The sequence below is a fragment of the Protopterus annectens genome, chromosome 10.part0, assembly GCF_019279795.1.
Source record: "Protopterus annectens isolate FY-2018-M chromosome 10.part0, PAN1.0, whole genome shotgun sequence".
NCBI classification, from domain to species: domain Eukaryota; kingdom Metazoa; phylum Chordata; order Ceratodontiformes; family Protopteridae; genus Protopterus; species Protopterus annectens.
Window position 1 is genome coordinate 1,288,084,721 of NC_056744.1, and position 21,181 is coordinate 1,288,105,901.

General features: G+C 41.9%; 1 protein-coding gene across 2 annotated transcripts in view; it reads right to left on the reverse strand.

Moving 5' to 3' along the window:
- Positions 1-21,181, reverse strand: part of BEND5 (BEN domain containing 5) — a 639,378-nt gene that overhangs the window by 322,928 nt on the left and 295,269 nt on the right. For both annotated transcript variants that reach the window (XM_044085979.1, XM_044085980.1), the window contains exon 5: positions 4,906-5,066. In XM_044085979.1, the coding sequence (XP_043941914.1) occupies positions 4,906-5,066 (161 nt within the window). The remainder of the gene's footprint in view (positions 1-4,905; positions 5,067-21,181) is intronic.

The window sequence follows — 21,181 nt, forward strand, 5'->3', positions numbered from 1 at the left end:
CAAGGTTTAGATCCCTGGAGTGTGTGGCTCTGAAGGATTGGGATGTCCAGCAGCTCTGGGTTTGACATGGCCTTGTATGTTAAGCAGAGATCGCCTCTGAGTAGACGATATGCAACAAGAGTACAGCTGGAGTTTTTTTTTTTTTTTAGACGGTCAGTATAGGGCATCTGCTTTAGGCTTGTGATTCTTTTAGTGAAGTACTTCTGCAGCCTTTCCAGTTATTGCAGATCTTGAGAGGTACATACCAAATGGAGGTGTTGTATTCTATAATGGGTCTAATGAGGGATGAGTACAATGGGACAATGACCTCCTTTTTTCTGGATAAAACCCCTTAGTGATGAGGTGTGCCACATATAAGGATTTCCTGACTGTTGTGAATATGTGGTTATTGAACATGAGACCACTGTCCACCTGTTTCCCTAAGTCTATAACCACACTTTTGGTGTTTAGTGCACTGCCACCTATGTGGTAATTCACGGGTACATGTTTTTTCCCAAAGGGGATAACTATACATTTCTTGGCATTGAGCTTGAGTCCATGGCTCTGGCACCAAGCATCTGTTTCGATAAGGCCCTTTTGTAGAATATCCACATCATTTGGGGATTCAATAATGGCTCCCAATTTGAGTCATCTGCGAACTTTGTTAGCCAGAGTCCCTTAGTACTGGCATGTATTTCAGAGAAGTAGATGCCAAACAAGAGTGGTCCCAGGACTGAACCCTGAGGTACTCCACTTGTCTGGATATGGATTTGAAGTCGGCTACTTTTACAGTGTGGGTTCTGTCAGTAAGCCAGCTGGCAACCCATCGAGTGACATACTGATTAATGTCCAGCTTAGTAAGTTTATCTATGATTCCAGAGTGGGGGATAATGTTGAAGGCCTTGGCGAGGTCCAGATAGGCTGTGTGGACCAACTTACCTTCGTCCACAGCTCTGGAGACTGATTTGAAGAAGTCAATCAGGTTCAGGAGACAAGAACGGCCCTTCACGAACCCAAACTGGGTGGGGTCCAGTGTTTGAAGGTTGCCAATGTCTTTGTTTACAAGTTTCATGAGAATACGTTCCATGGCCTTGTAGATCAGTCTTGTCAGACTGATGGAGGAGTCGTTCCCAGGATCCAAGGTGGATCCCCCTTTGTGGAGTGGGATAACTGTAGCTGTGCACCACTGAGTGGGCATGAAGCCTGACGTGAGGCTATGCTTAAACATGACACTTAGATGAGGTGCCAGTTAATTTTGTAGTTCATGTAATACACAGCCCGGGATATCATCTGGTCCCATGGATGCTGTATTCTTAGCTTTGGAGAGTGCATTTTTTACCTGTGTGGCCATTATTACTGGAATTTGGCACTCTTTCGGTATTAAGATGGGTCCTTTAGGGGGTGAAGTTGGCACGGAATCGATCTGCCAGGATAGTGGCAATATCCTTGGGATCAGTATACTTAATGCCATTCTGTTGTAGCTCAGAGCAGATCTGAGCATTGCCATTTAGATTCTTGACATAGCTATAGAATGCCTTGTGGTTGTCTTTGGAATCTTTGGCAATTTTATTTTCGTAACTAACTTTGGAGGATTTTATGAGGGATCTCAGCTTCTTACTGAGGCTGGTAAGAGAGTTTTTTGCACCCTGGGATTTTCCTCTTTTCTGCAACAATTTCTTCCTTTTGTTGTAAAGTTTGTTTAAGGCAGGGGACCACCAGATTGGCTTTCTTTTTTTGGAGGACAGCATCTTGGTTCTATTTGGGATGGCACGATTCATGCACAAGTGGATGTGCTCGTACAGTGCCTTAGTGTAGGATTCAGCAGTCAAACTTTCAGTTCCCGTCTGCATGGGTGTCATGAAGTTTGTCACTTCTGACTCGAGTAGCATGAAGTTGGCTTTGGAGAAGATTTTACAGAGGTTTCCTTATTGGGTGGTGGGGGCGGGATATGGATGTCAAGGGTGATTAGCTTATGGTCAGACCTGACTAACAAGGAAGTGACCATAGGTGTGGAGCATCTATTTCCCATGTTGGTAATGACCAGGTCTAGGATATTGGAGCCCCTGGTGGGACTATGGATTACTTGACCCACTTTAAGTTAACTTCACTTTAAGGGCACCAACAAATAGCTCACTTTCACGTTTCTGTTAAACATATTACAGCTTTTTTTTAACACACTTGTCTTTGCTTGTTTGCATCTTTGCAAAATGGTTATTTCAAGCACAGATTCTGCAGGACTGATTAAAGCACAGCAGTGCTTCCTGACATGCTTACTGCCACAGCTAGTATTTCAGGCTTGAATTTCAAATCCAACATACTTTCTGAGAATCTCAACGCCCGCATTTTTGTATTTTTGCAATTTACTTCACATATTTACTTTTTGTTTCACTTGTCTTTCGTACATACATTTCCCTTTCTGATAAGATCAGGCCTGTTTCTCTTAAAAGAAAAACAACAAATAAATAAGGCACCCTCTCTCGTCTGAAGACTTTTTATACCACACACTATTCTTTTCTCTTAATAATGTAGATCATCAAAACAATAGTCTTTAGTTCAATTCTTTAGCTCAGTAATTACAAGCATCTGCTTTTATGGTAGGAGCTTGTGCTCTTGTGAGGAAGCATGGAAATAAAGGCAAGTTATCTCTAGCCTTCCAGAAGTTTGTGAACATTATTGCAACTGATATTTTGTCATTTTCCTCTTCAACAAAAAAAAAAATAAATAAAAGTATTAAATACTGTTGATGTTGCTTCCCCTGTGGCTTGCAGAAATGTGTCACACCATACATTTCAGGCTTCTAATTTAGTCCACATACAGTGAAGAACAAACAATATGTCTGAATCCAAAGAAAGATTCTAGTGTACTGGTTGGTTATATCATCAAAAATGACTTATTCCACAAGTATTAAATAATGTGGAGATTACATCAAATAGAAGGCCACTAAACTATAATAGTTATAGGAAACTTAAATGTTCTTATATAAACATTTCAACAATCTTTAAATATGTGTTTATGTAAAAATGTGTTTATGTGTTTTATAAAAGTTTGTTTTTGGCAGGGGACCACCAGATTGGCTTCCTTTTTTTGGAGAACAGAATCTTGGTTCTATTTGGGATGGCACGATTCATGCACAAGTGGATGTGCTCGTACAGTGCCTTAGTGTAGGATTCAGCAGTCAAACTTTCAGTTCCCGTCTGCACGGGTGTCATGAAGTTAGTCACTTCTGACTCGAGTAGCATGAAGTTGGCTTTGGAGAAGTTTTTTTACAGAGGTTTCCTTACTGGGGGGTGGGGGAGGGATGTGGATGTCAAGGGTGATTAGCTTATGGTCAGACCATTACCATGTTGGTAATGACCAGGTCTAGGATATTGGATCCCCTGGTGGGACTATGGATTAGTTGACCCAGGGTATTGGCATTTATGAATTCCAAGAACCGTTGGGCAAAGGTGTTGGTACACGAGTAGTTTTCCCAGTTAATGGCAGAGTAGTTGTAATCACCCAGTATTAGGGTGTTTGGTTGTATCTTAATAATTTCCAGTATGTTTAGAAAGGTATAGTGATAATCTTGGGGCATGGTGGGGGTTCTGTAGCAAGCTACAATTTGGATTGCAGTCTTACCTAGTGTTAGTTGCACCTGGAGAATTTCAGATGCATTGTGTTGGGCAACTAGCCTGGTGGTGTGAATATCCTTGGTGAATATGGACACTCCTCCATCTTTAGTGTTTCGGTCCTGGTTTGGTGGCCGAAAAGTGTGGTAAGAGTTGTAGCCTGGTATTGCAGGGGTGCTCTCTGGAGCCTTGAACCAGGTCTCAGTTACTGCACAGATATTGATGTTCTCCATTTTTAGGAGTGTCTCGAGATTTTGCATGCTTGTACCTGTTACAGTGGTGGTTTTGTCCTTTGAACTTTGCCTAAAAAAGGCACTATAGGGGTGGCAATGAGCCTTAGCCAGTAACCTGAATCCCAGGGGCGACAGGTGCAGACCATCTCTGGCAAAGCATCCCCAGGCCTCTTCTGAAAATGGGTTCTGTACACCCAGTCAGACCACACCAGTTAACAAATGTCAAATAAATAAATAAACATTTTGTTTACTACTACTCAGCATTTCTTTTCAATAGTATGACTTGTACTCTTGCATTAATGTATCTGGTACATTTCCAGATTTCACTACGCTAACTCTTTTCACTTTAAGGGCATCTGCTTTTATGGTAGGAGCTTGTGCTCTTGTGAGGAAACATGGAAATAAAGACAAGTTGTTTCTAGCCTTCCAGAAATTTGCGAACATTATTGTAACTGATATTTTATCATTTTCCTCTTCAACAAAAAAAAAAAATAAAAGTATTAAATACTGTTGACGTTGCTTCCCCTGTGGCTTGCAGAAATGTGCCACACCATACTTTTCAGGCTTCTAATTTAGTCCACATGCAGTGAAGAACAAATAATATGTCTGAATCCAAAGAAAGATTCTAGTGTACTGGTTGATTATACCATCAAAAATGACTTATTCCACAAGTATTACATAATGTGGAGATAACATCAAAGAGAAGGCCACTAAACTATAATAGTTGCAGGAAACTTAAATGTTCTTGTATAAATATTTCAACAATCTTCAAATATGTGTTACAAACAGGAAAGTGAAACAAAAACAAAGTAAAATGTGTAATAGACACGGACAGCATAACAGAACAAGTAACTGCTAACAATGCAGACATTAACTGGATGGCACATGCTTTACTACCTGAGATACTGAAAGGCATCATTTCAGCTGTAATGTTGTTAGTGATGTTTTATATTCAAAATTATTCAGCATTTGCCAAAAAAATAGACATTAGTCTTCTGAATCAGTTCAGTGGGTTTTTAAGGAGAGAAGTGTACTGCAACCTAAAAAAATAATAAAAAGAAAAGCTATAATAATCAAACACATACCCTTCCGTTCTCTAAAACATACTTGTCCAATACAGGAACAGGTAAAGGGTGGTAAGATGATGTGTTTGCTTCCTCACCGTAGGAGTCTTGCAATTCAAAGTCTGATTCTATAGGTTCCTGTTTAACGTCCTCTTGCTCAGAAACAGAGTCTGGACAGTTAACTGAAAAGGAAACAAAAATCTGCTGAATTACACTTAAATTAAGCAATATAAAGCAAAAAAAAAAAAAAAAAAACAGAACCTTCTTACATCTCATTATACTTTTTGCTTTGTCTAATGGCAACAACAGTCATCAATAATTACAGATACTAGTCAAAGGATGACTAGAATGACATTCAAAGACTAAAACTTCAAGACAGTTTATAGGAAATCTTTCACAGTTACCTACTACTCTGATGTCAACTGTAAGAAATTTGGAGATCCGTAATAACAGCACCTTTTGGGCTTTAGGGACTGAAACAGCTTGCTTTTGTAAACAGGGATGCAGACAGAAAATGCATACTGGGTCGGTCACTTACTCCACAGTAGAGTCCTAACAAAAAACAATAGATAACTCGTCTTTCCTTTCCTTGCCAAATGCAAACTTCAATTCTTACTTGACTTTCTTATTCTCATGTGGTATACCACTGAGAACTGGATCACTCATATGGACTTCACTTTCAAGGAAATGCTGATCATGCATTTAGCACTTTATGAAAAACTAATGCTTTTGCACTTTACCTTGGATATGTCTCCCTACATTTTCAAACCATGTCCCACTCTTCACCTGCATCTCAGTATCAGAAAAGTGCTACGCTTCTGGGCTATGCCAAGTGTAGACAACATAAAGGGGCATGTAGCCATTTATGAAAATAACGACCTAACCCAAAATGAGCTGGATAAATTGTAAGAATTAGTAGTAAAACAAATAGCTCAAATTTAACATAAAGAAAAGCAAAATAAAGAGCTCTGAAAGAAAAAGAAAGCTCCATACAGATGGTGTGGAGAAAGCTACTGCTGAACAGATCATGACAACATAAAGACCCAGCAGTCATTAAAGCTTAATCTCTAAAGTCATGCAAAGGTAAAACAGTGGTGTTGAAGACAATCAAACCCAAGATGTTACTAACATTGCAAGAAAAAAGAATTTCCGAAGACATGTTCACTAATCCCACTATGGAAAGCAAGGCTAGCCCTAAGAAGCACTTGCATGGAAAACACTCATTGTGGGAGTTTCAGACCTATGAACTTCGAACCTCTATTACCAGATACCGGATAGCTAATTTTCCCTTGAGTGTAGAGTACTGCAACATTTTTAGACCAGTCACAAAAATAAGGGGCAGGACCCCAGATGTTTTATTAAGCAAATCTTTTATTCATCAGACAGATGAGTGCTTAGTCTTATGAGAAACTATATATGGACTATTATTTGCAGTTTTGGATATAGAGAGTAAAGGTAATGAACTTACTAGAAGGTGTACAAAACAAGGTTGACAATCACGGCTAGTTGATAATCAGCATGTTTGTTTTTTGGCATAATGGTGAAGGTGTTTACCTTACAGACACAAGATGCAGGGTTTGATTCTTATATGGGTAAATTGGCTAGGCTTAAACTGGCCCACAAGGGCTGTTAGCCTAGAACTAGTCTATGAACCTATATATGTGAGCTACAGTCCTGAGGAAAGGTTACCAAATTTGGGGCTTTTCAGATGAGACACAGAGACACATACAAATTGAGAAATTGTGGCAGACACAAAGATCAATAGAGAGAGCATGAGGAAGAGATGGTCCATTGTATCTGGACAGTAAAACAAATGGGACATTCAGAAAGCCTTGCAACAGGTAGCAGACGCAAGACAGACCTGCAACAGTTCACTTAACATGTATAACATTTTTTTCCACAATGATTTCATAACTGACTCTTTTCATCATGCCCCTTGCTCTCCTTTTCACAGAGGTACACACTTCTGAGTTCCGTTAATAACCCTTCAAATCCATTTTGGAGTTCTCTCTGCAAGCATGAATCCTACAGAACTACTCAGAATGGTCAAGTTATGAAAATGGTATTAAGATGCAACTTCTCGCTCTCTTTCTAGAGGTGATGCCTTTTCCAGCAATTCTCAGAAGCTGCTTTCCTGCATGGAGTCTCCACAGTTAAGACAACTAATGTACTTAAAGAAATGCAAAACAGGAACTGTGCCACAGAAAAAACAATGTGTGAGCATTTAAGCAAAAATCACAAGCACACCAGTTTCAGGCCTGTTAGGGGAAAGAATTTAATCAGTCAGTATTAAAGCTAATATTCCTAGCACCTCAGTTCCACGTCGTCTAGGGGAAATGACATACTTCCATCCTAAAAACACTTGATATACCTTTCCCCTTACCCCTTCCAAAGTAATATTCTGCAATCCTACCACACTGCCAAGTCTTGCTTCACCGCGTGCATTAATACAGTTGCACAACTCTGCATCATTACTGATTAGATATACTCTTCCTTTCATTCTCTGTTTAACATCAGTTCTACTGTCATCAAGTAAAACGTGCTCTAATATTAATCCTGCAAAATTCTGATAAACACTACCAGTTCCTCCTCACTGCAGAAACCACTTTACTACTGCCTTCTATGTTCTGTTATGCTGCCCATCTCACTCATGGCATCTCAATGTAATACAAGTGAAGGCTGCATAAGCTTTCCATTGCTATATTCTTTGTGGCACATTAAGACAAAATGCTTTGCTAAAATCTAGACAACATCTGAAGACCCATCTTGATCTACAGCTTTAATCATTAGTCAAAAAACTCCATTTCTATTTGTCTGACATAACTTGCTTGCTATGAAACCATACATCCTGCGTAATTTGTGCTACTCATATTACAGCCATCTGACTATCCTCACTGTAACAGAAGCAGTCTGTATAGCATGATCAGTGCTGCAGGAACTGACAAATTAAATGGAAACTACTAATACAATTCATGGGAAACAACAGGAGGCAATGGTCCCTGGCCTGATCTTTTTACTAGTAAAACTAGGGATTTGAGTTACACTGTCATGGAGTAGCTATTACAAGAAGCTTGGTTACAAAAACATATGCCTGGCTGTGTTCTGTTTTGCTACTCAAAAGTGGTGACTAGACTGAACCACTAGAAGCTCTTGGGGAAGGCTAAACCCATCTACATAGAAGTAGCTGGTATGATTTTATTAGAACTGTACTCCATATGCAAGTACAAGGCTTAAAGGAAGCAACAAGGAAACAAATTAACACACTGTAGGTTAAAACTAACAATATAAAATGCACGCTGGCATCATTACCTTATATATAGCTAACTGTATACACATATCACCACAGCCAAATTTTGTGATGGACAACAAGGAGGCAGGAAACCGGCCATGCACCAATGATTCTACTACTCAAACATTTACCCTCCACAGACAGCTAAGTTACTTGTCAGTACCATATGGTCAGGCAGTCCTACCAACTGCCCTCATACAGAGAAGTGTACAAGTTATCCATTGATTTTAGCCATTACCCCATGGATCTAACAATGGCATGTATTCCCTAAAGACCAAAACATTCTTTGTTTTGCATACCACCACCCATGTTTATTTATTCCCAAGCCATGTGGCATGCCAAACCTTAAACTATGAAGCAATTAGTATTTGATCAAAAAATTTGGACCTAAATTGTGCTAGACCAACACGGCGTGTCATAATTCAGATTTAGAGAATATTAGTTTCACCTTGAGTTTTACTAGTCTCATCTTTATCTTACTATTTCATCAACAGGCAGATCTGATGAAGCACAATCACAGCAAAAGAGCTGAAACACAAGAGTAGATGTTAAAAAACAGATATACTGTACATGGTTAAATAAACTGGTTCCCCTTTCACAATTATGTTTATCGGCCCAATGTGGCATTGAAATTATTGACAGTGTGTAACTGTATATATTTATGTTTTTAAGTGCAATTTTTTTTCAATATATTGACTGCACCAAAGTTTTTGATGCTTCTCATAACAACTACAAAAATAAAATGAAAAACTGGACACTGGAATAAAACCACCTTTTACTAAATATTTATCAAAAAGGCCATCACAAATATAACAATAAAAAGGACTGTGACTATAGGTAAAAAAAAGTGTGGGGTTAATTGTAAAGGTATCCAGCTACAGGGAATGTCACATCACCTTTGACACTCCCCTGGGAGGACACCTCCCAATTAACAGAAAAACACGCCCACACAACTGCATATAAAAGCAAGCCAAACTGCCATAGCTTGTCAGTAACCTCACAGCGCTCATCTGCCTTAGTGAAGAAATTAAAGATGTTTTGTTATCTAAAAGACGGCTTATGGTGAATTTTTTACTTGAGAACTAGTGCATGGATCTGCTTAAGCATTAACCTTAAGCTGGCACCGTGCGAAAACCACTACAAATCTTATTGTGAATTCCCTCGGAAATGACTAACGAGAGAAATTTTTAACATCATAAACGTAAGCTGAGAATATACCATTCTAAACTATTTTTTAAAAATATAACCATATTCTGAAATTTAATTTAAGGCTGTGCATCATACCCATTTTCTCGTACCAGTGTGGCAAAAAACTTGAACAGTGGCAGTTATTGTCCTTAGGCTTCCTGTCAAAGGTATTATCATTTTTTCTGTTAGTTTATAATGTTTTGCAAAGACCTGCAATGTAAGCCATACTGCTGTAGCAAAAATTTCATCCAAAGTATACTTTATGAAAAGGACAGTAGAAACAGGTAGAACTGGGGATATGCTCTGGGTTTAGCTGGTAACTTACTTCTGAAAGAATATTTGTCTACAGCCATTTGGGCAGCGTTATTTTGGAAACTTTCCTGTCCATCCTGCCTGAGGCAAGGGATGTTACTAATGGAGTATCCTTCCTGTCTGTCCTGGTTCTGTGGAGGTAAAATTTGAGTTGCCTATATAAATCAAAAGTGTGTAGAAGATGCTTTCCCTGATTAGAATGATTAGGGAAAAATACAAGTAAATGGACTGCCTTATTTAGATTGTGGATCTACTACAAAGGCTTGGCTACCATTAGCTAGTGACACATTTGCTTGAAAAGGCAAGTGCTCTAACTCACATTATCTTGATCTTACCCGACTACTTAGCTCTCCAAACATCCAACTGTATTAAACTGCACAGCCTTACCATAGTCCATACTCTAACCCTACAATCGCCACCCTGCTTCTTAAACCTGTAACCCCCCCGACCCTAACCCTAAAACTCCTGTCCTGTTCCCTAGGACTCTAAAATCACTCTCCCTCCCTATGGCTGCCACACTTACCTCGCTTGAACTAAAGTGAAGTCTTGTGTGCAGTTTAATACATGATGCATCAGAGATACTTCAGGTGCAGCTAACATTGGGTAAGACGACGACTCAGGTCGTAGCCTGCTATAGGTCCCCAACCATGACCAAAGACTCGCACACCACATTCCTAAGCACACTGGAGAATATTAGGGTCCAACCTAACACTCTCATACTGGGTGACTTCAACTACCCCTCCATTAACTGGGAAAACTATTCATGTACCAATACACTTGCCCAACGTTTCCTGGAATTCATTAATTCCAATGCCCTGGACCAGCTCATTCTTACATCCACTAGAGGTAGCAACATCCTTGACCTGGTCATTACTAACATGGGTGACCGTTCCTCTGTACCAACAGTCAACTCCTCCCTGGTTAGATCCGACCACAAACTAATCACCTTGGAAATCCATATCCCTCTCACCCCCCCCTACCCCCCGCAAAGGTAACCACCATGAAAAACTTCTCCAAAGCTAACTTTGAGCTCCTAAAAACAGAGGTGGCTAACTTCATGGCACCCATGCTATTGGAGAACAGCTGCATGACTGCCGAATCATACACTAATGTCCTGTATGAACATGTACACAAATGCATGGACTTCACCATACCCAATAGAACCAAGACGCTCTCCTCCAAAAAAGGAAGCCAATCTGGTGGTCCCCTGCCATAAACAAATGCTACAACAGAAGGAGGAACTGATGAGAAATAAGGTGAAGTCCCAAGACTGGAAAAACTCCCTTATCAGCCTCAACAAAAAGTTGAGATCCCTCATCAAATCCTCTAGAGCGAGCTATGAAAACAGAATTGCAGCAGATAGTAAAGACAACCACAAGGCCTTCTATAGTTATGTAAAGAATCTCCATGGCAATATCCAGATTTGCTCGGAGCTGTTGCACAATGGCACCTCCTACACCGAGCCAACAGATATTGCCAATATACTGGCTGACAGATTCAGTGTCAACTTTACCCCTCTCTCTCCCACAAAAGGACCAATCACAATACCAGTAGATTGTCAGGCACCCAGTATTACTGCTGCACAGGTTAAAACAGCACTGTCCAAGGCCACAAATACAGCTTCTATGGGACCTGACAATATCCCTGGCTGTGTTCTATATGAACTACAGAGTGAACTGGCACCTCACCTGTGTGCCCTGTTCAATCACACCCTCACCTCAGCCTTTTTCCCTACTGAATGGCGCACTGCTACAGTCATCCCTCTCCACAAAGCAGGCGCAACTACAGACCCTGGGAACTATCGCCCCATCAGCCTGACAAGTCTGATATGCAAAGCTATGGAACGCATCATCATGGAACTAATAAACAAAGATATAGGGGAAAGTACAGTTGTGTACACTTACCATAAATGTAGATGTTTGAGTGTATTCACTGTTGCAGTCAACACATTTGGGTTATCTGCTTGCAGTAGCCCTCAGTCGGCCTGATTATCAAAGTCTTGGGTCCTGCGTCAGTTGCTGTCTCATCTTTCATGATGTCAGGTAGTCAGGGGTATAAAGCATGCAGCCGACGCCATTACATCAATTTTTCTTGCCCCAGATGTCAGGTGCCCCCTTAATGGGAAGCAATTAAATATATATACATATATACAAGGTTACACCTCCAGCAAAAAAGCAAACACACCAAAAAGCTTTAAGCATAGTAAAAATGAAAAGAGGTATAGTCAAAAGAAGTCAGGGGGCTAGAGGGAGGGTAACCAAGACTGCAACAGTGAATACATTCGAACATCTACATTTATGGTAAGTGTACACAACTGTACTATGTTCTTCGTGTTTCACTGTTGCAGTCATCACATTTGGGTAGATTCCCAAAGCTAAGGATGGGAGGAGGAAATTAGACAGCATTAGGGCCAGCTATAAGGCCCTGCAAGACTGGAGTGGCACAGCCAGCTCTGGATTTAGTGAAAAAGTACAGTTGTGTACACTTACCATAAATGTAGACGTTCAAGTGTATTCGCTGTTGCAGTCATTACATTTGCGTAATCTGCTGTCAGGTTGCCCTCAATCGGCCTGAATATCAAAGTCTTGGGTCCTGCGTCGGTTGCTGTCTCTTCTTCCATGACGTCAGGTCGTCAGGGGTATAAAACAGGCAGCCGACGCCATTTTCTTTAGTCTTTCTTGCCGAGCGGTGCCCGAAGCAGAAGCAGTTCGCAAGTGCCGGTCGGCCGACTCCTGAAATTTTCGCATTCGAGTCTCAGAACCAAAGTCTTCAATTAAAGCTAAGTACCCCGTTGGGGAAACTTTTTCTTGCTCCATACCGATGTCAGTAAAAGTTAATAATTGCATTACTTGTGGGAAACAAATACCTCATAAGGATTTCCATTTGTAGTGTATTCCTTGCCTAGGCCCAGATCATAACGTGCCTTGCTGTTGGTTTTGTGCTAGATTTAACTAATGCACTATTAAGCGTTGGTATATCTTTGCTTCAAAATATTTTGGAAACAGATTTAACTACCCTGAAATGTCGTCGGATAGCAATCTGACTACCAGAGTTCACAACAAACGCAAAGAAAAGGACAGAGACAGGCCGTCGAGGTCCAAAACAGACGACTAAGCTTCTCCTAAGTTAGTTGCCGGTTCGCCGGTACTCAGTGAGGTGCTTTCGCAGCCCCTGATACCCGCAACTTTCGAGTCGCAGGCCTCTACTGAGACCCATGTGGAGTCCGGCATGCCGCGAGATTCTCAAAGTATTGTACCCGCGGATGTCTCTCCCTCGGATGGGTCCGGAGCCACTGAGCAGGCACCGGCTTCTGAGGGTGTTTTCAGGCCTCAGCATTTCTATATAAAACCGACGCCAGCTTCAAAAACAAAGACAAAAGCTACTTATAAGGCCAAAAAAATGACGCATGAGCCACATGCTCAGGCCTCTATGCCCAAGAAACAGATGATCAAAATGGCTGAAGACTTAATTACCTTGATCAGGGGTTCCCACCCCCCCCACCCCCGATAAAAGGCCTAGGCAAGACACTGATTATGAATCTTCAGATCAGGTTTCTATTTCTTCTGATTCCTCTTCTGATCAGGAATTTTCTATACCACCCTATGAGGATTCAGATGCAGAGGAATCCATCCCATCCCATCTGAAGATGAAGGAGGGATTGGTCCTGAGAGACACCCTGTCCGCATGAAAGATGATGAAAGGCTCCACTGCCATAAGGGCCTGTAATTCAGACACCCTTCTTGCTGTAGTGATGGCTAAAAGGAAGGCTGTTTCCCAAGAAAGAAATTTCAACTCTGCACTTGCAGCTGGCTCAAAAGGAGGTAGAGTGAGTTTTTCTAGTACAAAATTAAGGTCCCAGGCTGGAGTTGGGGCTCTCCTGGGTGGTCTTAAGTTTTTTGTCCCTCTGAGGAACTGCTTGAGCAGTGGATGAGTGAAGAGGGGTGGTTCTGTGTTGTAATGAGCTGAAATGGCTGAGGCATGAATTTTGATGGAGGAAAAGGAAAGGCCCTTGTGAAGCATCTCAGTTAAGTATTGAAGAATCTGAGGTAAATTGGGTGCTGCTGTGCCTATCCCCTGAGTTTGGTTCCAGGAACAGAATCTTTTCCATTTTTCAGCATAAGATTTTCAAGTACTAGGCCTCCTTGCCTCCAGAATGACATCCAACACTTGTTTACTGAGGGATGGTAACGGAGAGATCAGGTAATTAGCCAGGCTGCTAGGTTCAGAGTTTTAAGCTGAGGGTGCAGAATCTGACCCTTCTGCTGGGACAGCAGGGTAGGGGTCTGAGGCAGGTGCCATGGTGCCAGCAGTGACACACTGCGCAAGAGGGGGGTACCAGTGTTGGCGTGGCCAGTCTGGTGCAATCAGTATCATCCTTGGTTTGTCCTGTTTGATCTTTAGCAGTACCTTGGAGAGGAGAGGTAGAGGAGGAAAGGCATAAACTGATAGATTTTTCCAGGTGAAGGACAGGGCATCCAGTTTCCAAGCTTGTTTGTGGGGAGTCCTTGTGCAGAATTTGTCCAATTGGTACTTCAGGGGGGAGGCAAACAGGTCTACCTCTGGGCTCCCCCATTTGTTTATCAACATGTTGAATGTCTTTGGTTCCAGTTTCCACTCGTGTGGGTCCATGAGATTTCTGCTTAGTTTGTCTGCCAGTGTATTTAGCTTTCCTGGCAGGAATTGAGCCTGTAGGTGCACTTGGTAGCTCAAGGCTGTGTTCCATAGAGCCATGGCTAGTCTGCAAAGAGGGTATGAGTGGGTTCCCCCCTGCTTGTTTATGTACCACATAACAGTGGTGTTGTCCGTCTTTACCACTAATTGTCCTGGAAGAATGTGGTTCTTGAAGGCTGTCAGAGCATTCTGTACAGCTAACATTTCTTTTTGCTTGATATGCAGGTGCATTTGACTTGGAGTCCATTTGCCCTGAATGCACTTCCCTGCCAAGTTAGCCCCCCATGCATAGTCTGATGTGTTTGTTGTTAGGGTTTGGGCGGCAGGGGGTAGAGTGAATGGCAGTCCCTTGTTTTGGCGGCAGGCCTCTGCCCACCAAAGGAACTCTAACTGTAGGCAAGGTATGATAGGAATCATTGCTTCTAGATCCTGAGAATGTTGACACCATAGGCTTTTTAGATACCATTGTAGTTTCCTCATATGCAGTCTTGCATATGGAATTAGGAGAATGCAGGAGGCCATGAACCCCAAGGCTTGCAGTATGTGTCTTGCAGATAGCAGGGTCTTTATAGCCATTAGTTTGAAGTAAGCTGTCAAATGAACTTGTTTCTCTGGCGTGAGGAAAGCCATCTGGGAAGTTGAGTTCAAGCTTGCTCCCAGGAATACAATTTGTTGGCAGGGTACAAGATGTGATTTCTTTTTGTTTATGGTGTACCCCAGAGAAGTTAGTACCTTTTGTACAAACGCCAGATGATTCAAAAGTATGTCCTGGCGTTCTGCATGAATCAGACAATCGTCCAGGTATGGGTATATTTGAACATTTCTTTGCCTGTAAAATGCAATGACTGAAGCTAGGCACTTTGTGAATACCCTGGGTGCAGTACATAAGCCAAAGAGCAGTGCAGAGAACTGACAGTGCGTGTAGCCTGCTTTGAAGCGTAGGTATCTTCTGCAAGATTCCCTGATTGGGATGTGCAGGTAGGCTTCCTTTAAATCCAGTGTTGCCAACCAGGCATCCTTGCCCAGTATAGGAAGCAACTGGTGAAGAGTTAGCATCTTGAATTTTGGGATCACCAAAAAAAGTGTTTAGGATAGAGTGATCCAGGATAGGATGCCAGGAGTTGTCTTTTCTGGGCACCAGGAAAAGTCTTGAGTATAAACCTTGTCCCCTTTCCTCTTCTGGGACAGTTTGAATAACCCTTATACTTAAGAGAGAGAGAACTTGCTTTTGAGCCTCTGCCCACTGATTTGGGGGTAGAACTGGCCAACCATTTGGGGTTAGTAAAGTGTGGAAGTGGAATCTGTATCCTTGGGAAACTATATTTAAAACCCATTTGTCCTGGGTAATGCGTTCCCATTTTTCTGCCTGCAGAGCGATCTTTCCCCCTAAAGGAGCAGTCAGTTGAGAAGGGCTTGGAAGTTTTAAAGTTAAGTCACTGAGACAGTTTACCATAGGCGGGAGTCTTACTACTCCCTGCTTTGGAAGTGGGAGGCCCCCACTACTTAGTCCAGCGCGCACCTTGGGACTGAAGCCTGGTTGTTCTGCTGGTTCTGGGTTTGCACTGAGAAGGCCTGGAAGAGGCAGGAAAGGACTAATTCTTAGAGGGCCAATGCCTTTGGAGGCTGTATTTGCAGGAAATCTTTAACAGTTTGCACAGTCTTAGCTTTTTCTTCCATCTTTTTAAGTACTACTTTTGCTTTGTTGCCAAACAAGCGGTCCTGGTTTAAGGGAGCATCCAGCAATTTAGCTTTAACATGATCTGGCAAAGATTGATCCTTAAGCCAAGCATGCCTTCTAAGTACAGACCCAGTGACAGCAGCCCTGAAGATGCCTTTACTGAATCAAAACCACATTGAAAAGTATGTTTTCCAACTTGTTCAGCAAAATGCATTAAATCCTGTAAACCCTTATTTTCAGCACAGTCAGGAATCAACATAATTTTCTGTTTAAGCAATCCAATAATATGCTGCTGATACTTTAACATATGAAACCGGCAGTTTAAGGCCCTAATGTCCAAGGTTGCAGAAGTGTACACCTTCTTACCCCATCTATCCAGCGCCCTGGAATCTCTATCAGAGGGGGTAGGATTTTTGGCAGTAGTAGCCTTAATGCCCTTGGGTCCCTGTGAAATGGTCTCAGGATCCGCAGTAGGATTTTTAAAGAGGAACTTGTGAGAGTTAGGAACCCTGTAATATCTATCAGGTTTTCTGGGAGCAGGAGGTAAGGAGTCAGGGGCCAAGCTAAATTCTGAAAAGGCATCATCAACAATGTCCAGTACAGGGGGGACAGCTAAAGGCCTGTGTTGGGGCAGGAGTAAGAAATCCTTAAGCCTCTTTTTAGAATCAGTGTAATCCTGGCTTTCCCAGTGAAAATGCTCCCTAAGAGTATGCAAGGTTTCACCAAAAGAGAAATCCTCTGGAGAGGAAGCAGGGGGAATAGAGTTCTCTGCATCAGAATCCTCATAGGTAGATAAGGGTAAATCCTGATCATCAGAGGAAACAGAAATTTCAGAGTCCTGATCAGAAGAATCATAAGTAAATTCAGTCCTAGGTCTCTTAGAAGGGGAAGGTTGGCTTCCCCTGATTAAAGTAATAAGGTCTTCAGTCATTCTTATTTGTTTTTTAGGCATAGAGGCCTGACCATGCAGTCTGGCCGTCGGTTTTCTAGGCATGGATCGAGATTTAGGCCTTCAAGAAGAAGATGGCATTGGTTTATTATGCAAGTCAGTAGGCCTGAATACACCCTCAGAAGCCGGTGCCTGCACAGTGGCTCCGGACCCATCCAAGGTAGAGACATCCACAGGTTCCACAGTTGAAGCATCTCCAGGCACACCGGACTCCGAATGGGTCTCAGTAGAGGCCTGCGAATCTTAAGTAGCGGGTATCAGTGGCTGCGGAAGTGCCTCACTGAGTACCGGCGTCGGCAGCTTTGGACCTAGGTGGTCTGTCTTTATCTTTGTGTTTTTTCGGAATGTCGGTAGTCGGGTGGCTTACCGAAACCATATCTGGGTAACTGAACCGGGTACCAAAATATTTAGAAGCGTAAATATACGGACAACGAACAGTTCGTTATTTAAATAAGGCACAAAACCGACAGAGACGTACGTTGTGGTCAGGACCTAGGCAAGGAATACAGTACGAATGAAAATCTTTATGAGGTATTTGCTTTCCACAAGAAATACAATTATTGACTTTTACTGACATCGGTTAAGAGCAAGAAAAAGTTTCCCAAACGGGGTAATTAGCTTTAGTTGAAGACTTCGGTTCTGAAACTCGAAAACAAAAATTTCAGGAGTCGGCCGACTGGCACTTGGAACTGCTTCTGCTTCCAGCACCGTATGGCAAGAAAGACTGATGTAATGGCGTCGGCTGCATGCTTTATACCCCTGACTACCTGACGTCATGGAAGATGAGACAGCAACCGACGCAGGGCCCAAGACTTTGATAATCAAGCCGACTCAGGGCTACTGCAAGCAGATAACCCAAATTTATTTATCTTTTTTTATTTTACATTTGTTGACCGGGATAATTTAACTGGATTTATGTCCATTTTCAGTACAGTCCTGGGGAGATAAGCTCCAAGAGATTACTAGACTACTAACATACAGGTACTAGTTTTTATACAGTTAAATACTACAAATTTTAAACAGTTCAGGAATCTTCACAGTTTATACAAAAAACATGTTACAAGCATTAGATAAGATATTTTAGACTTTATGTACAAGGCTTCATTAGTAACTAGAAAGTAATTGTTAAACAAATGCATACTTCAAGTTTCAATAGTTCAGCAATGCTCACAGTTTAAACAATACTTGTTGCCTGCCTTAGGTAGGATGCTTTAGAATTATATGCAGAAGAATTTAACTAGGTATTTTAAATTATCTCTATTAGGATAAGATATGTTTTTGCCAAGGATAGGCCTTGATCTAAAAAGATACAGATAGACCAGGAATTAGGTCTTAAGAGAGGGTATTTGGGATATAGTATGAGATTAGTCTGGATTTGTACAGGGACATAACCAATGGGTTTTAAGATAAGAGTTTCAGATTGTGTTTAAAAAGTGTAAATGAAGACAGTGATGTAAGTTCATGGGGGAGTTGGTTCCAATACTTTCCAACTGCATTTGAGAACAGAGCATCTCCTGCCATGTTATTAGATTTACATGTTGATACAAGTAGTTTATTAGATGAGCGTAAAGTTGAAAGGTTCTTATACTGGGTAATGAGACTAGCAAGTATTCGGGTATTGGTAGGTTGGAAAAGGGTTTTGTGCGCAACAGTGAGTTGTTTAAAGTGAATCTGATTCAGAAGCTCTAACCAGCCTAATTGTTTCAGATTATGGCAGTGATGGGTCCTAAAGGAGGAAGCAGTAGCAAATCTGGCAATGCTATTGTAAGCATTGGCTAGCTTGTTAAGGTTATTTTTTGATAAGTTAGTATATATGGAAGAAGCATAAAGAAGTGTGGAGATAACGTGGGAATAGGCAATAGTGGTTCTGGCTAGTGGGGAGAGAAAGGGTTTTATCCTACTGAGGGAGCCTAGTTTCCTGTTGACAGTTTTTATGGTATTGTTGATATGGGTTTCAAAGTTCAGGTTGTTATCAATGGTTACCCCTAGAAGTTTAGTTATTGGATCGGGAGATATGAGTGTACCATTATTGGATAAGACAGAAAAGTTCATTGGGAGTGATTTACGGGTAGGAGTGAAGAGGAGGAGTTTGGTTTTTTGGGGGGTTCAAGAGGAGGCAGCGTTGTAGAAACTAATTTTCTGTTTTATTGAACATTGTCTGAGTTACAGTCTGTAGTTGGGATTGAGATTTAGCTGAGCAGATTATTGTCGAATCATCTGAGTATTGTACACAATTAGTTAAAGGAATAGCTAGGTTGAGGTCATTGATAAATATTGAGAAAAAGGAGGGGGCCCAATATAAAGCCCTGAGGAACACCTAGGGTAACTGGGAGATGGGATGAGAGGTTGTTGTCCCATAGCACTGCCTGCTGTCTATTATCAAGGTAGGACTGGAACCATTTTATAGTCTTTGTATCCAGAGAGAAGGATTTTAGAATATTGAGAAGTAAGTGGTGGTTAACCATGTCAAATGCTTTTGAAAGGTCGATGAAAAGTGCTGAAGAGAGAAGATTGTTATTATGGTTTTTACTGATGCGGTCAGTGAAGGATAGGAGTGCAGCTGTTGTACTGTGGAAAGGCCTGAAGCCATGTTGAGATTTGGCCAGTAAATTGTTCTGGAGTAGGTGGTCTAGTAACTGTCTGTGGAGGCACTTTTCCATTATTTTAGCTAATGGGGAAAGCAGAGCTATGGGACAATAGTTAGAATATTCTCTGGAGTTTCCACCCTTGTGTAGGGGGATAATGTAGGAGATTTTCCAGATGGTGGGAATAGTACTTTCTTGTATGGCTCTATTTATCAACAATGATACAGGATAAGCTATGACTTTGGCTGCCCTTTGCAGGTATTCAGCAGGTAGCTGGTCAGCTGAGGGGGTAGTAGGTTTTAGTTTACTTAAGAGGTTGCAGATGAGGAAAGTTGGAATGTGATGACTGGAACAGTGAAACACGAAGAACATCCTCCAAACTCTGGATTCCACAAAGTTTGGTTTTGTGAAGGGTAGATCATGCGTGCTCAACCTAGTCAACTTCTTTGAGTCAGTCACCAGACCTGTGGATGAAGGCAAGTTGGTTCATGCAGGCTACCTTGATCTGGCCAAGGCCTTTGATACCATTCCCCATTCAAGAATCATACAAAAACTCACTAAGCTAGGCATCAACCTCTATACACTAGGTGGGTTGCAAACTGGCTCACAGATAGAACCCACAGTGTGAAAGTAGCTGACTCCAAGTCAGACTGTCGACCAGTCACGAGTGGAGTCCCACAGGGTTTGGCCCTGGGTCCTCTCCTGTTTGGTATCTACTTCTCTGAAGTTCAGGCCAGCACGAAGCGAGACTGGCTGACAAAGTTCGCAGACGATTGCAAGTTAGAAGCCATAATTAACTCCGTAAGTAATGTTGACTTCCTACAGAAAGGCCTCACTGAGACCAATGACTGGTGTCAGAACCACGGTCTTAAGCTCAATGCCAAAAAATGTGTCGTCATCCCCTTTGGGAAAAACCTGGTTCCCATGAATTACCACATCGATGGTAGTCCACTGAACACAGAAGGCATCATACGAGATCTGGGAACACAGGTTGACAGCAACCTCTCTTTTGACCACCATACTGCCAATGTGGTCAGAAAGTCCTTCTATGTGGCACATCTCATTACTAAGGGTTTTGCATCCAGGAAGAAAGAGGTCATTGTCTCCCTCTACTCTTTCCTCATTAGGCCAATCATCAAATACAATGCCCCATTTCGCACGTACCTCACTAGACACCTACAACTGGAGAGGCCACAAAAATACCTCAAAAAGAGGATCTTAGGCCTTAAACACTTGTCCTATATGGACAGACTCAAAAAACACCAACTATTCTCTGTCTCATATCTCTGCTTGACTTGCAAAGCCATGTCTGACCCAGCTCTGTTATGAAATCCTACATCTAAAGAAATCCCAATCCCTCCACACTACACGCTCCAGAGACCTCAACCTCACTACCACAATCAACAGAACAAGCTGGAGGGACAGGTTCATAACTCAGAGACTGCCTATGCTATGGAATAGACTTCCCATACATGTCAAGCAGAGCACCTTACTGGCCCTCTTCAAGAGAAATCCTGATGAGTGGATGAAAAATAGAAAATTCACCCTGGGGATCACTCCAGCAGCTCTACTTAACAGAGGCACTGGGAACTAAGGTCGGGTGGCACGATGCCAGGGTAATCCTA